The sequence below is a fragment of the Sphaerodactylus townsendi genome, linkage group LG11 (genome assembly GCF_021028975.2).
Source record: "Sphaerodactylus townsendi isolate TG3544 linkage group LG11, MPM_Stown_v2.3, whole genome shotgun sequence".
Lineage (NCBI taxonomy): Eukaryota > Metazoa > Chordata > Lepidosauria > Squamata > Sphaerodactylidae > Sphaerodactylus > Sphaerodactylus townsendi.
In genome coordinates, this window is record NC_059435.1 from 28,026,344 (window position 1) to 28,047,533 (window position 21,190).

General features: G+C 40.2%; 1 protein-coding gene across 2 annotated transcripts; it reads right to left on the bottom strand.

The window, feature by feature from the left end:
- Positions 1-4,487: 4,487 nt before the first annotated feature.
- On the bottom strand, positions 4,488-19,947 carry LZTFL1 (leucine zipper transcription factor like 1). Of its 2 annotated transcripts, none has more exons than XM_048511859.1 (10): positions 19,817-19,947; positions 16,878-17,002; positions 16,269-16,463; positions 15,875-15,935; positions 12,255-12,323; positions 10,507-10,572; positions 10,243-10,320; positions 8,040-8,213; positions 6,413-6,516; positions 4,488-5,453 (listed from the first exon to the last, which is right to left on the bottom strand). In XM_048511859.1, the coding sequence occupies exons 1-10, from the start codon at positions 19,817-19,819 to the stop codon at positions 5,435-5,437; spliced, it is 894 nt and encodes a 297-aa protein (XP_048367816.1). In that variant the 5' UTR covers positions 19,820-19,947; the 3' UTR covers positions 4,488-5,434. The 2 variants fall into 2 exon arrangements, with proteins under 2 accessions (XP_048367816.1, XP_048367817.1); XM_048511860.1 differs by having other exon boundaries at positions 8,040-8,198; positions 19,817-19,941.
- Positions 19,948-21,190: the final 1,243 nt, after the last annotated feature.

Genomic DNA, 21,190 nt, shown 5'->3' on the forward strand with positions numbered 1-21,190 from the left:
AACATAGTCCCAGGAATCACAATTGGGAAGTCCCTGTCTCTACAGTGGTCACTGTTTCTCAGTGTGTCAAGTAAGAAGAAGCCTTGTAAACCATAGATTATCCATGGCTGTTCAAAATAATAAGATGAATATAGAAATTTAATGATACCAAAAATAAAAAGCATTCTTTGAATTTAGGTAATCTGCCATACCGTGTTCAAGAAGCAGAAGTCTGTCCTTTGAACTCACTTCCAGATGTGATCTGTAGTGTTTATGGTAGACTCATTTCTTTGTCCTTATCATTATCCCAAAGTTCCAAAGTGCACGTTAGTCCACACACTTTCAAAATGAACTAAAAAAGGAAAGGGAATGATCCAGGTAAAACTGTGGTGGTGTTTTGAGTGGATATACATTCCACAATTTATCCTGAGCTTTAAAGTATCAGATTCTACCCAATTGCAGGTTCCCAGGACTTGCAGTAGTTTTTAAATTGGCATGGAACACTGTAGACAGTAGCCATTGTGTTACCATCCTCACTAATTGAAACTAGTTCGACTTTATAACATGGGAGCCTTTCTCTGGTAAAGATTACATGATGCTGCGTTTTTAAAATGACAGTAGGTACCTATGTTGGTGTATACATTTTAGAAAAGTTGACTTGGAAGCAGGATGTTTAAACTCCAGGATGTTGATGTATTCTCTGATCTTTGCAATTAGGGACCACCTACTGAACCAAGATTGGTTGCTGATTTTATCACAGTTAACAAGAAATGTCTAACAGCTAAATTTGGCAGAAAACATGCTTCATTTCACAAATGCAAAAGCAGCTTGCAGGAGAAAAATATTATTTTCCTACAAGTATTTTTCCACTATCTGGCACAACTAGTGAACTGAAGTAGCTGTACTTCATGAAAACAACTCAGAATTAGTGCTAATGCATGGTGGCCACAGAGAAGAAATTATTTTGTGTTTGTTTTGTATCATTTTTCTAACTATGTATGCCTTACTTCACCAAAGAGTTTAACCTTTCACTTTCCTTGTGTTTTTGAAGCATTAGATATTAATGAAACATTAAGTACTTCTAGCTGATGCCTAGAAAAGGTATTATTCTGTATAGCATCAAGTCTTGTTGTTACAGACAACTTTAAAAGGAGACTCACTCAGGGAGATTAGCAGAACTCTCTAAACAGAACTACAATGTTCAAAGTCCACTGATGTCAATGGATTTAGCATGGAGTTACTCTTCTTAGCATTACAGGGTAGGTCTATCAACAGTTCCTGGCCAGCATAGTGAAATGTAACCTTCATATTATGTGGCAGCATATTGTTGAATATCAGTTGGCTGGAAGGCAATCAATAGGGGAAAGCCAATAGGAGCCCCACAGTTCAGGAAGGATATTGATAAGTGGGAGCATGTCCAGAGGAGGGCAACCAAAATGGTAAAAGAATCCATTCTCTATGAGGAGAAACTTAGGAAACCAGATATGTTTTAGTCTGGAGAAGAGAAGGTTAAGGGGTGACCTGATAGCCATGTTTAAATATTTCAAGGGATGTTCATGTTGAAGATGGAACAATCTTGTTTTCGACTGCTTCAGAGATTAGGACAAAAATTAATGGGTTCAAGGTACAGGAAAAGAGATTTCACCTAAACATTAGGAAGAATTTCCTGATGGTAAGGGCTGCTTGACAGTTGAATGCATGACCTTCAAATGTGGTGGCGTCTCCTTAGTTGGAGGTTTTTAAACATGAGCTGGATGGCCATCTGTCAGGAGTGCTTTGATTGTGTGTTCCTGCATGGCAGGGGGGGTTGAACTGGATGACCCTTATGGTCTCTTCCAACTCTATGATGATATGATTGTCTTCCTGCCTTGCTCGTGGGCTTCACAGACACTTCTGGCCAAACCACTTTTGGTAACAGGATGCCCATTTTGATCCAGTAGGGCTTGTGACAGCCCCTTTTTTCTTGCTATGGGGTCACGTATGATTTGAGAACACTTTTTCCCTCTTACCCGTCAAAGGAATTTAATGCAGTCACCAGGAAGTTAATTTCAAGCCCTTTTCTTTTGAACTTCTCCCAAATTAATGTGTCCGAATTCTCAAGCAACCCCTTGTAATTTTCTCTAGTGCAGGCTTCCAAATTAAATCAATTAAAACTTTATTTTTCTTTCTTTCTTTAAAAAAGTAATGAGGTCATAGTTCTTATTTCTAAAGTGAATAGAACAATATTTGGCAATGATTTCTGACTGAGGTAAACTTATTTCACTTTTGTTTCCATCTACTGTCTCACTCTGTCCTTCAACTAAGGCGATATCCCCACTGGTGATTAATCTCGTGACACTGACCCGATTTATCCAGGTTTCATCGAGATCTCCCCAGTCAAACCGCCGAACACAGATTCATCCTGGTTCTGGCGCTCCCCGTGTTTTTGCCGAACCTGCTTGAAAGTGAACTTTAAAAAAAAAACATGTCTCCAATCCAGTTTGGAGGGGAGGATGGGGGTGTGTGTCTAATCTTGGTTCAAATTTCCCACCATAGAGAGTGACGCAAATGCCTTACAGCCAATCAGTGTGTGGCGGGTTGTGCGTGATGCACGCACAGACTTTTTTTTGGTTTTGGTTTTGCTTTTGGTTCAAGTGAACGTGAGTACGAGGAAACGAGAACCGATCTGACAATCTAACAGGAGAACGGAAGGATCAGGACCAGCAGCTCTGTCATGTCAAGATCCAGAGGTATGTTAAGTCCTGCAAATGAGGTTCTCCCTCTATGCCAACTGTGCCAACTGTAAATTGTATAAAGCAGAGAGTCTCCCTCTATGCCAACTATGAGCTGTACAAGAGTAGCCCTCTGAACAAACTTTACACTGCCTTAGCAGAAATAAGCACTCTGTCCCAATCCAAACAGGAAATAAATTTAAAACTAGGCGCTAACGAGACCCTACAGTGCAGGTCTCACAATAACCAATCAGAAGAAAGAAGCTTGGGTGGGGATACCATGCTGACATGCTGATATGAGCACGTTTTTTCATGAAAAAAAGTTCCCGCCGCAACACAGCACGACAGCCAATCAGGACAGACCCGCCAAGCCGATCACGTGGTAGTGGGGATTGTAACATTTCTTGCATCCGATAGGCCTAGATGTCTTCAGTAGAAACATTCTGTGGTGGGGAGGTTGAAACCTCAATGAAAAGGTGCAGTTTATTTTGAAATTTGGTTTTATCTAGATATAATTTCCCAGTGGGGATTTGGCCTAAGGATTCACTTTATCTTATTCTGCTGTGACCATCTTTGCATCTGACTCCCTTTCTGGTCTCCCAATGTCTCCTACATGTAAACTTTAGACAGTTTAAGGCTTTATGTAACACAGGACAGGGGTCAAACAGAAATTGGCTCTCCAGATTGTCTAAAGTGTTCATTTCATACTGCTGTTAGGTCACTTCTTTCCACCCTCAACCATTGTTCTCCCTCTAACTGCCAGACTCTCTCCACTAATTACACCGCCTGCTTGAGTTATATCTTTCTAAGCTCCATCCCTTTACTCCCTCTATTGCCAGCCAATTATTTCTTTCTTCCCCCTTCTTCTGTGACTTACCTCTCAATTAAAGAAACACACACCCAACACTTTCAGGGCTCTTCCAACACTATCATTTCCAACAACTCTTCACCAGTAGCACTCACCTCGATTTACATGGTGTCCTTCCACCATTTTCTTGCCTGTTATTTTCTGTCCCCACTGTTCTATTTAACTCCCCACCCCCCACAGACCTTTCCTGAAAAATGCATCCTGAGAACCTCACTTAACTTGGGAGGAGGGGTGGGGGTGGGGGAGGAAGATATATCTGAAACTGTTTGGAGTTTTCTACATTTTCTTGATGAACAGGATGCTGCGTGGCAATTTAAGAACATTTAGTGTGATACCAACTATTTCTTCCACTTATGGCTTATGCTCTAGCATGGTCTAAACAACAGTCTTTTAAACATCCAACCCAACGATTCACACAGAATTTAAGAATTCATCAGCTACTGATATTAAACTAATTTTACATAGATCATAGTTTGCCAGGAGGAGAGACAGGCTTCCATCTCTAGTAGTTCTGAAGAAAGGTACCCACTGAAAGTGGATACAGTGAAAGGAGGCCTGTTCAGAGCTCTAGCGCCGTGTCAGTCCACATTTCTTCTTATGCTCTCTATTCCTGGTTCTCCTGTCTCTACAGACCTCCTGGATCGCTGCCTTCCTCCTTTCACTGACTTCTCTTTATATAGTCCTGGTCATTTATGCAAACATAGTAAGAATTCACAGGTGCATTAGTAAAACGATATGGAAAGAGATCCCAATCCAATCTCAACAGGATTTGCTTTTGTTTCACAGATAAGGTCAAGAGATGTTACTAAGCAGTTATTAGTTAACATACAAACCACTCCACTCCCACCATTTTTCAAGAGACAAAGAGACTTGAATCATGTAGTCCCAGTTTACTTCCAGTAAAGAAGCCACGTAATCAAAACAGAAAATTTCAATAAAGACTTTTATTGCATATTGGCATATATGTTATAAAGACAAAATATACCATAACACAGACTGACAGACAAAACCAAGGAGGCTAAATACAGACTAAATATAGACTGAGAGTGCCTTAGGGAAGTAATCACATCACCACAAAAAAAGAAAAGCTACATAAATCCTACAGAAATTTGGCTTCTTATAGTCTGCTGCCCACTTAATAAATCTGGAGCAAACCAAATAATTCTACTGAATGTTGCTGGAATGGCTGCTGCACGCACCCTGTTCCTTTTGCTGGGGCTTCACCAGAAAGTCTGTGTACATTGCTGGGTGAAATGCATGAAAGACGTGCAGCAGGCTATATCGGGAGCTTGTTCCTTAAAACTTTATTATAAGGACTTAAGGGCAAAAACCCTCTCTTAAGACAAGAAATTCCACTAGAAATGTAAGACGTGAGATTTGAGTACTAATGTTAACTAACGAGGAAACAATTCCTGCTACACAGCAAATACATTGTCCTTTCTTTTCAGTGCAGATCTTTTACTGAGAATTACTGAGCCAATAATGCTTATACTGAATTAAGAAACTATAGTACAGAATTAGCTTGGTGACTTTGCTTCTGTGACTACAATTGTGAAAAAATAAATAAAAGCCATATTTGAAATCCAGGGAATGAACTCCTTATGCCTCAGCTTTTAATCATTCACTTAAAAAATAAAACTCTACCAAAAAACCTGGCTGACTTTTTGCTTGCAATAAACAAAGTAACAGAGAAAACAAGGCTACATCTTCCTTTTCTTTCAATGCTTATTAACTGCTTCCTAACAATAAAACATTGTTTTAAAACAACAGGAAATGAATCCATTAGAATGCATGAAGTTGCAATCATGAAAAAATTGATCGTGTTTTCCAATTTCTTTTGTGGCAGCTTCTTAGCAGACTGAGTACTCTTCACATCTTAGTCATCTGACTCATATCTACAATAGAGAAAATTAAAATATAACAATAATCTATCCTTTGAAATAAACAAAATTTCAGATTATATTGTGTGATGTCATAGGACATTGGCAATTACATACAATTCATAATTTTCAATTTGCTGGTCACCCATGACTATTCCCCCTGGATATTCTTACATAATAACCAACATGGGCAGCAAATATCTTGCCATCGTAGTGCATGCCATGGTAACACTTAGATTACAGCAACGCACTGTACATATGGCTGTTGCTGAAGACTGTTCACTCCCATTTATTCCATCCATACCAGCTCCCAATTTGCTTCCAGGCTCAATACAAAGTGCTGGTTCTGATTTTTAAAGCCCATATGGCCAGCATATTTTAAAGACCTATCCAACCACTCCAGCAATCTCTAGCGGCCCTGGTTCAAGTGGCTCCACCACCCAAGGCTAGATGGGTGGCAATCTGAGAAAGGGCCTTCTTGGTCATGGGTCAAAACATTGGAACTCCCTCTACAGGGAGATTCATTTGTCTCCCTCTATCACTGCCTTCCACCAGAGCGTCAAGACTTTGCTTTGGTTTGGTGTTCCCTCACTAATTCTCATTATCCCTCCCACTATTTGTGTGTCTGAAATGTTTAGCACTTATCCAGCAAATGAAAGTCTTTAATTGGTGAGACAGTCAGGAGGGCATCTCCTTGCGATCTTAATTCCCAGGCAGTCTTAATTCCCAGGAACTCTTTGTGATTGTAATTCCCAGGAACATAGGCAAAAAGATGGGTCTTTCAGATATCTTGGAACTTGCAACACAGCATGAGGATCTACTGTTAATTTTTTCAGTAAAATTATGCAAATTCTCTGGTGCATGAGAAGTAGTATTTCATGATCCAAGTCTCATTTTTAATTGACTTAAATTTTTTAGCTCTTGAGAGTTTGGACAGCAACGTAGAAAGGGCACGGTAAGATAGAACCACTAACTTTGAAAGCTTCTTCCTTAACTCCTTTATTTGTTCGTTCTTCTTTGTGAGAATCTCTTTCATGTTGCGGTAGGCAGCTGTTTGTTGGAACTTCTTTTCCAATTCCTGTTCATCAGAAACATGCACACACTGAGTAGTTTTCAACTTTCAAACAAGAACTGTGTCACATTCAATTCACCATTATTCAGTTTCAAATACAAGACAAATATACACAGAATTGTACACTGTATAAACAAACCCACAGAGCGACTGCGTTGGAAATTTAATTACCTTGCATGCATCTTCTATAAAATGTTCACCACAGTGGCCAAATCACTCAGCTCACCCTGTTACCCTGGGGATCAGAACTGTGTTCAAAAGGAGATGTGTTCAAAATGAGAAAACAATTTTGGTTTCCAGGCAAACTATGGTTTGTAAAAGCCATCGCTTAACTGGTTTGGATGTAATGGCAAAAAAAAAATTACTAAGAAACAGAAATGGAATTACAGTACTCTGCATTTAGTGAAAGGGGGCAGAATCTGAAAGCCTGCAGAATTTTCCTGATCCTCCAAACTACTTTTTAAGTGCATGTTCCTTCTGCTTTGAGGGATGGAAGAGGCTCGAAAACACCCCTTAGCGAGCGTTTTTGCATCTGAACGTTGAAAACGGTAGAAACTGTACACCATATTGCCCCCTTCATAACCGGGCCAGAACAAAGTTCTTCTCAACCTTATTGATGGGCTTAGAGTGCTGGACAAACCAGCAGAAGACTGTTTATCTGTTAAATAATGAATCCAGGGATGCTCTAGAGCAAACGGCCATGTTTTTATGCACGGTCAAAAACAGACAATCTTAATTTTGCTTTGCATTTTGTCTTTTAATTTTTGTATTTCATTTTAAATCTTTATACTGTGCCAATAAAGGTTATCTGAAATCTTTTAAAAGTGCATTTTTAATCTGAGTGAAACTTTTCAAATCTTTAATTCTAAATTAGAGGAATTTAGGATTAAATTCTGTTGATTCTTGAATAAGGACAACTTGGTATAGTGTTGGACTACTATCCAGGAGACAGACGCTTGAATCCTCTGCTCTGCCTTGGAAGCTCAATGGATAACCTTGGGCCAGTCACCCTGTCTAAGTCCAACCTGCTTTACCAGGGTGTTGTCATGAGGACATAGTGGAAGAGGGGACAATGGTGTTGTAAGCTGCTTTGATTCCCGTCTGGGCAGAAAAATGGGGTATGTACAAACAAACAGAGGCCAGTGAGTTGTATCCTATTACTCCACTCAGCTAAGTGCAGAGCTTTCCTTCAAAATGGCATTCCTTCTAAAATTTCCATCACATGATTAAAAAAAACCCCAATTTGTAAAATTTGTAAATTCAAAAGCCACTCTTTCCAAAGACAACTGGAGCTAGCTAGCTGCTTAACTCTAATCAGATCCCAGTCTGCAAAGGCCAAGCAATATCTAAGCAAAAAAAAAAGATATTCTATTATGGTCCTTCATGCAGATCATACTATTCTTGTGAAATAAAGGAAACATTCTGTATCCCCCTTCACTAACACTGCCTGCTTCTTCTTATGTTAGAGAACTCTGAATTGTTAAAAAAGATAACAGTGACCACAGCTATGCAACGGAATGACCACTGACCTTTTCTGCCATGGTTAGTTGGTCCTGCACTTTAAGAAGTTCATGCTTTGTTGTCACCAGATTATCTTCCAAGGATTTTTGGTTTGCACTACTGTCATTCAAAGTTTTTTCATACTGGCATTTCAGAGCAGCCACTGTATTTTCTAGTTCACTAATATCCTGAGTTATGTCAAACTGAAAAGAGAAATAAAGAAACATAAGAACACAATTTTTATTAAAAATACTACAGAAATTCACATGAAGGGTTTTGTGTGTGTGTGTGTGTGTGTGTGTGTGTGTGTGTAACTGTCAACCCCTCTCTACCATTCCTGAGGCCATCAGGCAACAAGGTGCCTAGATGCCCTTGACAATAGTTGGGTTAGGAGGGCGGGACCCCCCCCTCATAAACAGCTTCCTGCTATACCCCAAGGTATCTGAGTGAAACAAAAGGAGTTCCTTGCTTACTGAATGAAACTAGGAAGTATATACTTATGTTGTAGTTTTTGTTCATTGTGAGCATGGGCATTATACGTGAACTAAGAAATCAAAATTGTTTACAGAAGAAATTACTTGAACCAATGCCTCCTTCAACTAGAGTCAGGAACTGTTGCTTGAGAATAGGAATGCTTCTATTACAGACAGAAGTCACTTGGAGTTAAAAGGCAAGACAAGAATTCAGGTATGCATTCTTGTTAAATTTTTAAAAAATGAGCTCAAATACCAACCTGAAAGTAAAATGGTAGCTCTAATGATTTAGAATTCATTTATTAGTTCCACAGAATCAAGAGTACCATTCAGTATTTCTCAATAGCTATAACTAGTGCATGCTGAGTTCACTCTGTTACTCTTGGTAAAAATGCCATGAGAAATTCTATTGACAATCCAAATGAGACATTTGAAGCTTCAAATCTAAGCCTATCTACTTGCATGGGAATTAACTGCCATGAAATCAATTTATTGGGATTTATTTATAATATGGAAAATGAGGGTTGGATGATAAATGGATTCAGTGTAAATATTTTAGAGCTAGCAAACTGCAATGGCTTTAACAAAATGGTATACAAATAATAATTGAAAGTTAAGTTGATCACAGATGTTCTTTTAATTTATCTTAAACTATAGCTCAGAACTAGACCATTGCTAGCTTGGGGAATTTTAAAAAAGCACTGAAAAGTTGTACAAGTTCTTCAAGTAATTTCTTCTGTGAACAAAAAATACTACCCCCAGCGGAACAACACTGCTCTATGAAAACGACAGATTACGAACACTAATTATATTGTCTTAAAGAATACATACCACAAGTCATGTTAGAAAGAAAAACAAAAAGAAACTTGAATTAAAAGAATGAAAAATGGCATGAAATAAAGTATAAAATCTTATAAAACTGAGAGATATCCGAATGCCCATTTTATAATACTGATGACATAAATCAAACAAAATATTTTTTATTTTAGAATTCATCCACTTGAAAGCCTTATTACAGGCTACTGCTATGCTGTAATACCCAAGAGCCTCTTTATGTGTGTAGCAACATGTGCAAAGAAGCAGTATCTATACCAGGGGTCCCCAAACTTTTTAATCAGGGGGCCAGTTCACTGTCCCTCAGACTGTTGGAGGGCCAGACTAAAAAAAACTATGAACAAATTCCTATGCACAAATGATTGTAAAATGTTTGATTTCACCTTTCAGCCTTTCTGTCATGGTCTATTTTTAGAACAGTGACCAAAGTATGTCAACTACAGGGTGGGCTCCAAATATTGTTGGGGAGGTTGTGAAATACCTTCCCCTGTAAAAAAAACAGCAGAACTTTCCCAATGAAGCATTCCATCTAACCCAGGATCAGGTATCTTCCTGGGTTCTTTCCTCCCTAGCAGCCAGCGAGCGATTCACCAGCCTGGCTGATGCCAATGGGAGTGAGGCGGAACAGAAAGCCTGAGAGCAACACATGGAGTAGCCAAGAGGGAAGGGCGGAGCAGGCGTTGCCACATGTAAGGTTTCCAACTCTGGGTCAGAAAATTCATGGAGATTTGGGGGTGCCATCATGTAACTGCAGTCAACAGCCGTTGGGGCCGGTTCCTCCTCTCCCTCGAGCCCCCACTGCACATGAATGGAGCCATTGCCGCCATGCCTGGCGGGCCAGATAAATGCCCTCAGGGGGCCACATTTGGCCCCCGGGCCGTAGTTTGGGGACCCCTGATCTATACTCTGAAGGGCCCAATTTTACCTTTTGATCTGCTTGAACTATCTGTAGATCTTGCAGAGCCTTCTCAAATTTTGATTTTTCATCTAGTGCATTCATAGCCTGTAACAGATTTGAACATTAAAATCGTAATATTTTTATAGAAGGAACAAAATTATGGTTCTTTTGTATGCATATTTCACTATCTCACAGAACGATGCTAAGCAGAGTTACCCCCTTCTAAACCACTGACTCAATGGCCATATTAGAGGGTAAGAAGGTTTAAGATTGTTCTGCTATTGAATTTACCTGCCCTTCTATTGTCTTTAATCTAGTCTTCAATTTTTCGTTTTCTTCTTGAAGTCTCGCAATTTCCTGAGGATAATCAAAAAGTTAGCTTTAACGTGATTATATTCCTATACTAATAAATATGTTGCAATATCTAATGTGTCAAATGACGGCAAATATGTTTTAAAAATCTGCTTTCCATACCCCAACAACTATTAGACAATGACGGCTTTTTCATCATGTCATTTTCATAATACTAAGCCCATGTTAAGTCATAAATTAAAATGCTTATTTAGTACCTAAGTCAGTGATAGCGAACCTTTTCGAGACCGAGTGCCCAAACTGCAACCCAAAACCCACTTATTTATCGCACAGTGCCAACATGGCAATTTAACCTGAATACTGAGGTTTTAGTTTAGAAAAAACAGTTGGCTCTGAGGCGTGCGTTACTTGGGAGTAAGCTTGGTGATAGTCAGTGGCTTTGCTTTGAAGCAACCGTGCAACTCTTCTAATGGGTGAATCACGCTCCTAGGAGCGTTTACTCAGAACCAAGCCCCATTGCCAGCAATCAAGCTTACTCCCAGGTTATGGATTGCGCTTTTGTTCTTTGCATGAAAATCAGTGGGGTTTAACAGCACTTAACAGGGTTACCTACATTGCTTCCCCAAAACTAGGTCTTAGGTTTAATGCTAATAATTGAGCTCAGCGGCCCAGGCCAGCCTAGATGTGGGGGGGCGACTCTGTTTGCGCATGCCCACTGAGAGGGCTCTGAGTGCCACCTCTGGCACCTGTGCCATAGGTTCGCCACCACTGACCTAGGTTATTTTAAAGGACTGAGTTTATAGAAATGTTTTTTCTGGACATCGCAGACAAAACTGGCATCCAAAATCTACCGCTATTTCCCTCTCCCTTCTATGTCCATTTAACTCTACAGAGTGTACCCAGGGAAATGACCAAAACATCAATGTGCAACTGTTGGTGGAAGAATGTCCCTTACTTAATCTAGGACTGCAATATGTTTATCTAAACTGCTCTACGTCTTGCCCCCAGTTTCTACTACAAAACATTGTCTTTAAATACATTCCAGTTTCTTCCCCCACATTTCTTCCAAAGATACATGCTATCTAGTTTCACTAATACGTACATATGTAAAATGAAACTCAAAGATGGCAGCTTTGGCTATGCTGGAACTCTAACATTTGCTTATCCGAAGCCCTGGTACAAGGGACAGAGAAAAGCTGCAGGAGAACTAACATGTTTATGGGTTCCTGAGGTATATCATGTGATATGTAACTGGATTGGATTCACCAGTGACTCAGAGGTTTCTGATTTACACAGACTGTGGACTGGGGATGGAGAAAAAAGAATGTTTGCTTTTAAAAAGAATCCTAGTTTTCAGAGTTATCTTAAATTATTTATTATTTTTACAATCTTTTCCTTTCATAATTTATGGTTAAATCTTAAATCTTACCATTGATCTGTGACATTCTACGAATTCATCTCATTTACTAAAAACAGATAGTTTCACCAATTTGCCCATTTCACTACAGTCTGTGCAGAGTGGGGCTCCAGTTTGTGAGAGGGATGGACAACAAATGCTCTTCTCAGAACTCTGTTTACGGTACTTTGAATACAGATCAGTGATTTTTAAAACAGTTCCTTTGACTTTTTATGCAATTGCATTACGTTATGGTAACTTCTAAACAGAGATAGAAATAATGTGTACGACAGGCTCAGCTGACTCCATAAATAAGCAACGGTACTCTTACCTTTTGTAGCAATTCTGATGCTCCTTCATGCAATGGAGTAAGTTTCGGTTTAACCTGCTCAGGATTGGGCTACAAAAATCACAGAAATGAAAAAGTCACAGAAATGGAATTAATTAACAAATACATATTTTCTTTCTGACAACACAATAGCAATTATTATTTCCTAAATTCTAGCAGGAAAACTGCTATTTCTAACTAATAAGTATATAAAAAACAATTTTTCAGGGCTCATGTTAGTAATTTACCACTGGAAAGGAAAGCTGATATTTATTGCTGCAAGGGTTTTGATTATATGTCAATTGCTTCTTTCCACTTTTCCCTCCTCAAAATACTGTATCCTTCAAATCTGCCTGCTGTTCAGGTTAAAGGGAACTGAAAAAGGCTGCTAGACAAATAATCTGTGGCTGTTTGTGGCTTTACTTATTACGAAGGCATTATTTGTAATTGCCAAACATCTCCCTTCCCCAAAAATCCTTTGTATACAGCAGAGAATGAGATGGTTTCTGGTAAGGAAGGTAAGGTGGGAAGCAGAATACTCTCCACTCTGGAGCCTCAGTTAGAGGGAAGAAGGTTGCAAGCACCCAGCCTCAATGTCCTCCTTCCCAGGCTTAGTCCTGGGCAAAGATCTTAGCCCCTTTAACAGCAGTGTCCAGCTCACATGTGCCCTTTCTTTTCTCTGGCTACCTACAAGAGTCCCGGATCTCACTGGACTGTCTCCCACTAATCTCTGCTTTTCTCAAGTGTCACAGTTTGAGTTGCTGGTGCTACATTAACAGAATTCCCAACTGCCATCTTGTCCAGTTTCACAATGGAAACTCTGTTTTGCTTGCCAAACATTGACCCTCCACGGCTTTCTCCCCAATTCTCTGGGACAATTTTTTTCTTTTTCTCTAAAATGCAGATTACACCAATGGTCATTCTCATAAGGGTGTCTGGGCTTTGAAGGAGGGAGAACCAGCGAGGCTCTCTCTGGCCCCCTTTGCACACGCAAAATAATGTGCTTTCAAACCACTTTCACAACTGTTTGCAAGTGGATTTTGCTATTCCGCACAGCTTGAAAGAGCACTGAAAGCAGTTTGAAAGTGCATTATTCTGCATGTGCGGAATGAGCCTCTATCTCTCATTGCTTCTGCCTTTCACAAATATCAGCACAACATGAGAAATATCCTGACTTCACAGTTGGAGAGTAGGGGATGGGAGATACGCACCAATGTTTTGCTGAGCAGGATCTCTTGCTGTAGGGATTGATTAGAGGATCTGTGGAGGATCTGTGACAGTTGTTATATAGGTAAAGGCATGAAGAGATGCCTTGATTCACGGGGACTAACTATGCTGAGAACTGAGAATCCCTGCTCTAAGCAAGTTCTCTCTGGTTTGTCACTTTCCTTTAACTCAAAGCCATAACAGCTTGAAGTTCATTTGGACATAGTGTTCAAAACAGACACAAACCTTGGGTGCTGTGTGGTTTCCGGGCTGTATGGCCGTGTTCTAGCAGCATTCTCTCCTGACGTTTCGCCTGCATCTGTGGCTGGCATCTTCAGAGGATCTGATGTGGGAAAGCAAGTGGAGTATATATCTGTAGGAGTGTCCAGGGTGGGTGGGGAAACCTTGTCTGTGAGTAACAAAGGCGGCAACCAGGTCAATAGTTGAGGGCATCTGAATAGAAGTATGAGTAACAATGAAGACTATAGCCTGGGAGTAACCCTGTAGATAGCAAGGTCACTGGTGGGAGCATCTGAATAGAAGTATCCTGGCCTTTGTTTCTTTTGTCTATGGTCATCCTGTGTTTGTGTGGAGCTGGTTTGACACAGTCTTGACCCTAGTATTTTTTCAACACTGGCAGCCAAGTTCTGTTCATTTTCATAGTTTCTTCCTTCCTGTTAAAATTGTCCATGTGCTTATGGATTTCAATTGCTTCTCTGTGTAGTCTGACGTAGTGGCTTTCAGAGTGGTCCAGAATTTCTGTTTTTTCAAATAATATTCTATGTCCAGGTTGGTTTATCATGTGTTCTGCTATTGCTGATTTTTTTGGCTGAAATAGTCTGCAGTGCCTTCGTGTTCTTTGATCGTGGGTCTGTGCGCTGCGTTTGGTGGTTCCTATGTAGACTTGTCCACAGCTGCATGGTATGCGATAGACTCCTGCAGTAGCTAAAAGATCCCTCTTATCCTTTGCTGAACGTAGCATCTGTTGAATTTTCTTAGTGGGTCTGTAGATTGTTTGTAGGTTGTGCTTCTTCATCAGTTTTCCTATGCGATCAGTGGTTCCCTTGATGTATGGTAAGAACACCTTCCCTCTAGATGGCTCTTTATCTTTGTTCATGTGGTTTGTTCTTGATCTTGCAGCCCTTCTGATTTCTGTATTAGAGTAACCATTAGCCTGTAGAGCCCTGTTTAGGTGATTCAATTCATCTTGTAGGAGGTGAGGTTCACAAATTCTGTTTCTTGTGATGTACCAAAGTTTTATGGTGCTCCTTTTTTGGCCTGGATGGTGATTGGAGTTTTTGTGTAGATATCTGTCTGTGTGAGTAGGTTTTCTGTATACTGTGTGTCCCAATTGCTGGTTTGGTTTGCGGATGACTAAAACATCTAAAAATGGCAGTTTTCCTTCATTTTCTTTCTCCATAGTAAATTGGATGTTTGGGTGGATCTTGTTGATATGGTCCAGGAACTTGTTTAGTTCTTCTTCTCCGTGGCTCCAAATGGTGAATGTGTCATCCACATAATGGAACCATATGGTAGGCTTTTTTTGGTGCTGTTTTCAGGGCTTGTTTCTCAAAATGTTCCATATAAAAATTTGCTATTACAGGGCTAAGAGGGCTACCCATGGCTACCCCATCTTTCTGTTCATAGTATTCATTATCCCACTGGAAGTAACTGGTAGTGAGACAATGTTGAAACAGGGCTGTGATGTCTTTTGGGAATTTCTGGTTAATGAGTGTCATGGTGTCTGCTATGGGGACCTTGGTGAATAGGGACACCACATCAAAACTGATCAGTTTGTCATTGGGGTTGAGTTTGAGTTAGCTGATTTTTTCAATGAAGTGAGTTGAGTCCTTAATGTAATGTGTAGTAAGACCAATATGGATTTGCAGTTGTGTGGCCAGAAACTTTGCCAAATCATATGTAGGAGATCCAATTGCACTCACAATAGGTCTGAGTGGTGTGGAGTCCTTGTGGATTTTTGGGAGTCCATAGAGTCTAGGAGGGTGAGCTTCAGATTTGCAGAGACGTTTGCGAATGATTGGATCAATTGAGGAGTTTTTAATCAAGGTGTTGGTTTTCCTGGTGATTTTGTTGGTAGAGTCCTGTTTTAACTTTTTGTATGTTGTGGGGTCCAAAAGTTGTCTGATTTTTCCTTTGTATTGGTCTGTTTCCATGATAACCGTGGCATTACCTTTATCTGCTGGTAGAATGATGATTTCTGAATCAGAATTGAGATCTTTGATCTCAATTGAGATCCACTTGCTTTCCCACATCAGATCCTCTGAAGATGCCAGCCACAGATGCAGGCGAAACGTCAGGAGAGAATGCTGCTAGAACACGGCCATACAGCCCGGAAACCACACAGCACCCAAGTGATTCCGGCCGTGAAAGCCTTCGACAATACATTAGACACAAACCTTCTTAGTTGAAGATACAAATTCGGCCTTTTCAAACTCTGCAACTTGTTCTAATAAGTTCCTTAAAAAAATTACAAAAATCATTTTAAGTATTCGCATTAAATGAAATTCCTATATTACATTTTTCACAGTAAATAACAGAAAATGGAAAAAATTAACTCTACATCATACATGGAAAATACTATCAACAAATCATGTTCAGACAATCTCAGATGGACAAAAATTTCCCATAAGACAAATTCGTTTTCCTATGTTAAAATTTACTTTTAATATTTAAAGTGTCACTTAACAAAACTCCTGGAACAGGACAAACACTTCAAGTGTTAAAATATATCATTCTCAATAGAGCCTTTCTAAGCTAATGCAATTTGTTCTCTGTGATTAATATAGTTACCTATTTTCCAGCTCAGAAATGTCGGTCTGTAGCTTAAGATACCACTTCTCAGCTTGGGAAAAGAGTTGGCGCAGAAGTAACACATTTGTGTATGCTGTATTAATAAGTTCTGACTCAACTTCACTGTGTACCACAGTCCGCAAGCCATCCAGCATGTCTGACACTTCATCGATTGTGAACGTCTCTTCCACAAGCCTGAGCAGAAAAAAATCATCCCAAAAACAAAAAAGACAGGACTGTTAAAAGAACCATTCCAGGAATTAAAAATATTAGAAGAGGCCTTAAGAATATGATTTCTTTAAAAAAAAATATGGCAAGATAATTGGCAGTTAAACTTTTACTAGACTTGTTCTTCTAAATAAGTTGGGTTGAGAAAATTTTAAAAATTTTAATGTTATTATATTTATACCCTACCTTTCCCTGCTGAAGCAGTGAAACACATGCAAAGGACATAAAGGGACTATGCCTGATTTATATATTTCATGGCAGGCCCTTTCACATCACTTATTGCTCTTCCAGAAGACCCCGCAATATTTGGAATGGCAGCTGTCGTTTGGGGCTAAAGCTTTCCTTTGAGTTAGTTTTCATATCACTTCATCCTTAAAGTACCTGCTATCCTTAAGGTCCTGAAAACAAGAGTCCACTGTCTTAAGACGCAGGCCACGCTTAGAGCGTGCAAATCGCATGTAGTTGATCACTTCATTCTGATGGTGGTCATTGAGGCCCAGCTCTGCCTATGAAAGGAAAAGGTATGCTGAAAAGCAGTGTTTTACAGTTGATTTATTCGCTGATTTTTAAGATGCTTTAATTAATATAATTAAAGCAGTGAAAGTTTTCCCAACTAAAGAAACGTGCTTACTTTTATACATGGAAATCAATTATCTGGTTAAATATATGGCCTCCAACTGGTCAACCAATAAAAAACATTTTAGCTTATCATTTGCCATGAATCAATACTACCATTAAAGTAGATTTACATGTGGTGTTTAAGCCTTTGTATTCATGCTTTTTTTAGGATAGTAAAAGGAAGTATGACTTACAATATAGCAAACAAAGATATCACAATTAATAAAAAAAAAACAAAGACCACCTTCAAACCAGCATTAAAAACACCTCACAAATTAATGTGAAATTATTTATTGATGCAGAATGGTCCTTATTTTTGCTTTTATGCTTTCAAGTGTCATTCCTAGACACACTGGTCCGGTGTACAGAAGGGGCTGAGAATAAGAATCCAATTGAAAGAAGCTCGAGTCAATGAAGAGATATGGGAGAAGAGGCTACAGAGAACGAACTTACTGCTGTTTGTGTGACAAAACTATGAAGAAGAAGTAATGGGGGGAGGGAGAAAAGGAGGAAAAAGTATTGTTTGAAAATGTATGAAGAAGGGAATTACTATAAACTGTAAAATTCAAATGATACAATAAAAATTATTTAAGAAAGAGAATAAGAATCCAAAGTCAGTTCCCCTTGTCAATTCTCTGTGGAGAGAGAATGAGTTTTAAGCCTTATTTAGTCTGTGGTGTAGATTTGCCCCTCAGATTAGGGGCAACCAACAGTGATGTTTATGCTCTGTCTCAGAAAAAGATGTTAGTACAGTCCGTTGAGGTACTGTGGTCAAGAAAATCGTATGCTTCTGCATTAGAACATAGTCCTGAATGAACATAAGAATTATCATTCATTTTTACACACTGCTTTTGTCAAAACCATTATTTTGTGCGTTATTGAACATGGCCAACGCTGTATAATTAAACTAAATGCCAATATGTATTTTTACTTTCAAAAAATACAGTGCGAGGTGGGCACTAGGACCCAGATGAAGCAATCTACAACAAAGAAGGACCGACATTTTGAGTTCTGTGGAGAAATATACAATCCTACTAACATCTTTTTTTGAGAGAGATTATAGTTATCAGTTTGGACTTTTTCTTTCGGCTGCTTAAGCGCTTAGTTGTTCAGAAATTTTATACCAGTCAGGTTATTTTTCTTTTAGATGGGTTGCCACAAAAGTATGGGACGATGCCAAATTTAATCTCCTCAGCTAGTGAGGTGGATCCTATCCAATCCTACCACTCTGCGGGACAAAGTGTGTTTATTTATGTATTTATTAAAATGTTTATGCCCCACCTTTCCTTGGGGCTCAAGTTTGAAGCCTTCCTCCAGTGTAAGGAGCTGGCCTCCAACTTAGGCTGAAATAGCAGTCCTGGTTTTCTGCACTTCTAAACTGAGCAAAAATTTCTGGGTTCAGCCCCCTCCCCCTAAGACTTCCAAACCTGCTGGGCTTAACCCCCTGCCCTGTTCTCTGGCAAAGAGGTATCTACCCCTACAGTCCAGCCAGGTATTAAAAATTTTGGTCTTTGAGAGTTGACAGTTGTTGTATGATGTTATATTTATGATGCTATGTTATGATTCATGATATGTTTATTGACCCTATGTTATTGATGGTTGTTCTACGATGTTATATTTATTTATGTTGTTATTATATTGTTGTGCACCGCCCTGAGCCTTTCAGGGGAGGGCGGTATATAAATTCCATATACCATACCATACCATTAAGCCTCATTGTTGTTCAAGTAATAGCAACACGTTTTTGGGAAAGAAACAAGGGTAAAGTAACAAAATCAAGAAAAAATGCTTGAATGAACTTCAGAATGCTTTGCTCATGCGAAACACTGCACACAGGCTGTAATGACCTGTGCTTGGCTCTTATTTGAAAGTAATCCCCAGTGAACTGAGCAGGTCTGGTGTGTACACAAAAGGGAATGAGGTGGCAGTGCCACGATGTGGTGGGACAGACAACCAGATCACAGGTGGTATCTAGCTGTCAATGTTCCTTTCCATTAAAAAACCCCTCTCCTTGCATATTAAAAAAAAAAGTTGCCTACTGATCTATCAAAGCCAGCATTTCCCACTCTGAAAAGCAGCTTTTTTCCCTCAGGCAGAGATTCTGTCCCACATCATTCTTTTAACTGCAAGAGATAACCTGGGATTCAGCCCGAGGACCTTCCGTGGGGAAGGCAAATTCTCTGCTGCCGAGTTCTCCACCGCAGCCAAGCCCGGCAATGAACAAACAACAAACCAGTCCATTGATGGTTTGAGCAAAATTCTGCGTGGCTTCACAGAGTCCCCTTCAGCACATGCAGAATAATGAACTTTCAGTCCACTTTCAATGCACTTTGCAGTTGGATTTTACTGTGAGGAACAGCAAAATCCACTTTCAAGCAATTGTGAAAGTGGACTGAAAGTGCATCATTCTGCATGTGCGGAAGGGGCCAGACAGCGGTTTGCAAGGCAAAAAGAGTGATAGTGAGTGGCATCTTTACATTGGAAAGTGCGTGATGGGGAAGACGGGGGAAGCCCAAGATCAGCGCAAGCTTGACCGGGGACTACATGGAGGCCTCCTAACGGTCTCCAACGGCCGGAGGAGGAGGAGAAGGAGGGGGGCCGCCTCTAAGACCGAGTCAGTCTATGCCTGCAATTGCCGGCACAGGCCTACCCACGGCGGGATACCTGCGACAACAGGCGGGAGTGAAGAGATCTGAGCTCACCATGATGACCGGCCTAGGCTAAGCGAAGACGTGGAGGATGGTTGATTTACAGGACCACGGTTGCCATAGCGACGAAACGGCACCCTCGCGTCCGCGCTTCGTGAAACTTCATTGGCAGATGTCTCTGTCACGTGATCGGAAGTGAAGGCTATAGAGCAGGTAAACCGTCTGATTGATGCAAAGGCACGCGCATGCGTTAATATGGTTTCCGGTTTACTTAGGAAGTGTTTTTGCCAGGCTGGAAGGCGAGTCCTCGCCCTGGATTGAAAGTACGTTAGGCTGTTCTGCTGGTCTCGTCAGATCTGATGGAGTAGGCAGGGTCGATCCTGGTTAGCACTTGGGCGGAGACCGCCGAGCAAGTCTAGGTTCGCTAAACGGAGGCAGACAATGGCAATCCACCTCTCTTTCCATGCTACCTCGAAAGCCCTTTGAGATTACCAAAAGTTTTTTGCGATTTGGTTGCAAAAAAAGGTTGGCTTTCAATAGGTTAACTCTTCTCGAAACGGTTCGTCTGTTTACACGCGTGAAAAAGACCCGGCGATTTTAAAGAACTAAGATTAGATTCGGGATCGCTGTGCATATGCTGGAAGGGCTTCCCCTTTTCTTTCCTGACACTCTTTACTTCTGGCAGGATTGGGGGAGAAGAGAGAATACACGTGGTGCTGTCCAGCAAGCCCAATAAGTTGCAAAAAGTGTGAGCCAAGAATTTTGATATTCCTTGGAGGTCTCCCATTCAACAAGGGGCAAATCCTGTTTAGGATCTGAGAGATCAGGCTAGCCTGGGGCTAACCAGGTCAGAGCACTCTACAAGTACAGCAGCAGCCCAAACGGAAAGGCAAGATATAAATGAAGTAAATAAATGAGCCCCACATTAACAATCTCATATGACAAGGCTCTGCTAATAGGCAAAAAAGTTTTTTCAATGCCTCATGCACAGAGGAAGGCAGGGCTGAGCAACTGACACCTCAGACCTGGTCAGATCTCTTTTCCTCTGGCTGCAGCAGCCTTCTTTTTATAGCTGGAGGATGGTGGGGCTTAGCAGCCTTGATAATTTTGGTACAATATTTCAACACACCCCATTTGCAATGGTAACAGCACAACACTGGTTATTCAGAGCAAGAGAGAATATCACTATGCTGTGTCTTGTTCTCTGTTTCTAGAATGTTGTTCTTCCAACAGAATTTACAAGGACTGTGCCTTACCCACATCCTTGCTGGTGATGATAAATTCACAGCACAATCAAAATTTCTTTACTAATAATACTGATCATAATTTACTGATTTCTTAATATATCCACAGATCATAGTTGAAAGTGTAATTATCTGAAACAGAAGTTTAAAATAAAATATAGGCAAAAATATCCAGACAACTGTA

Excerpts from the sequence above, each read along its gene's own strand:
- LZTFL1 (XM_048511859.1), bottom strand. Across the intron at positions 12,324-15,874 it reads TTGTATCTTCAACTAAGAAG|CCCAATCCTGAGCAGGTTAA; the intron begins GTTTGTGTCTAA and ends TGATTTTTGTAG. Across the intron at positions 6,517-8,039 it reads AACTAACCATGGCAGAAAAG|GAATTGGAAAAGAAGTTCCA; the intron begins GTCAGTGGTCAT and ends TCTGATGAACAG.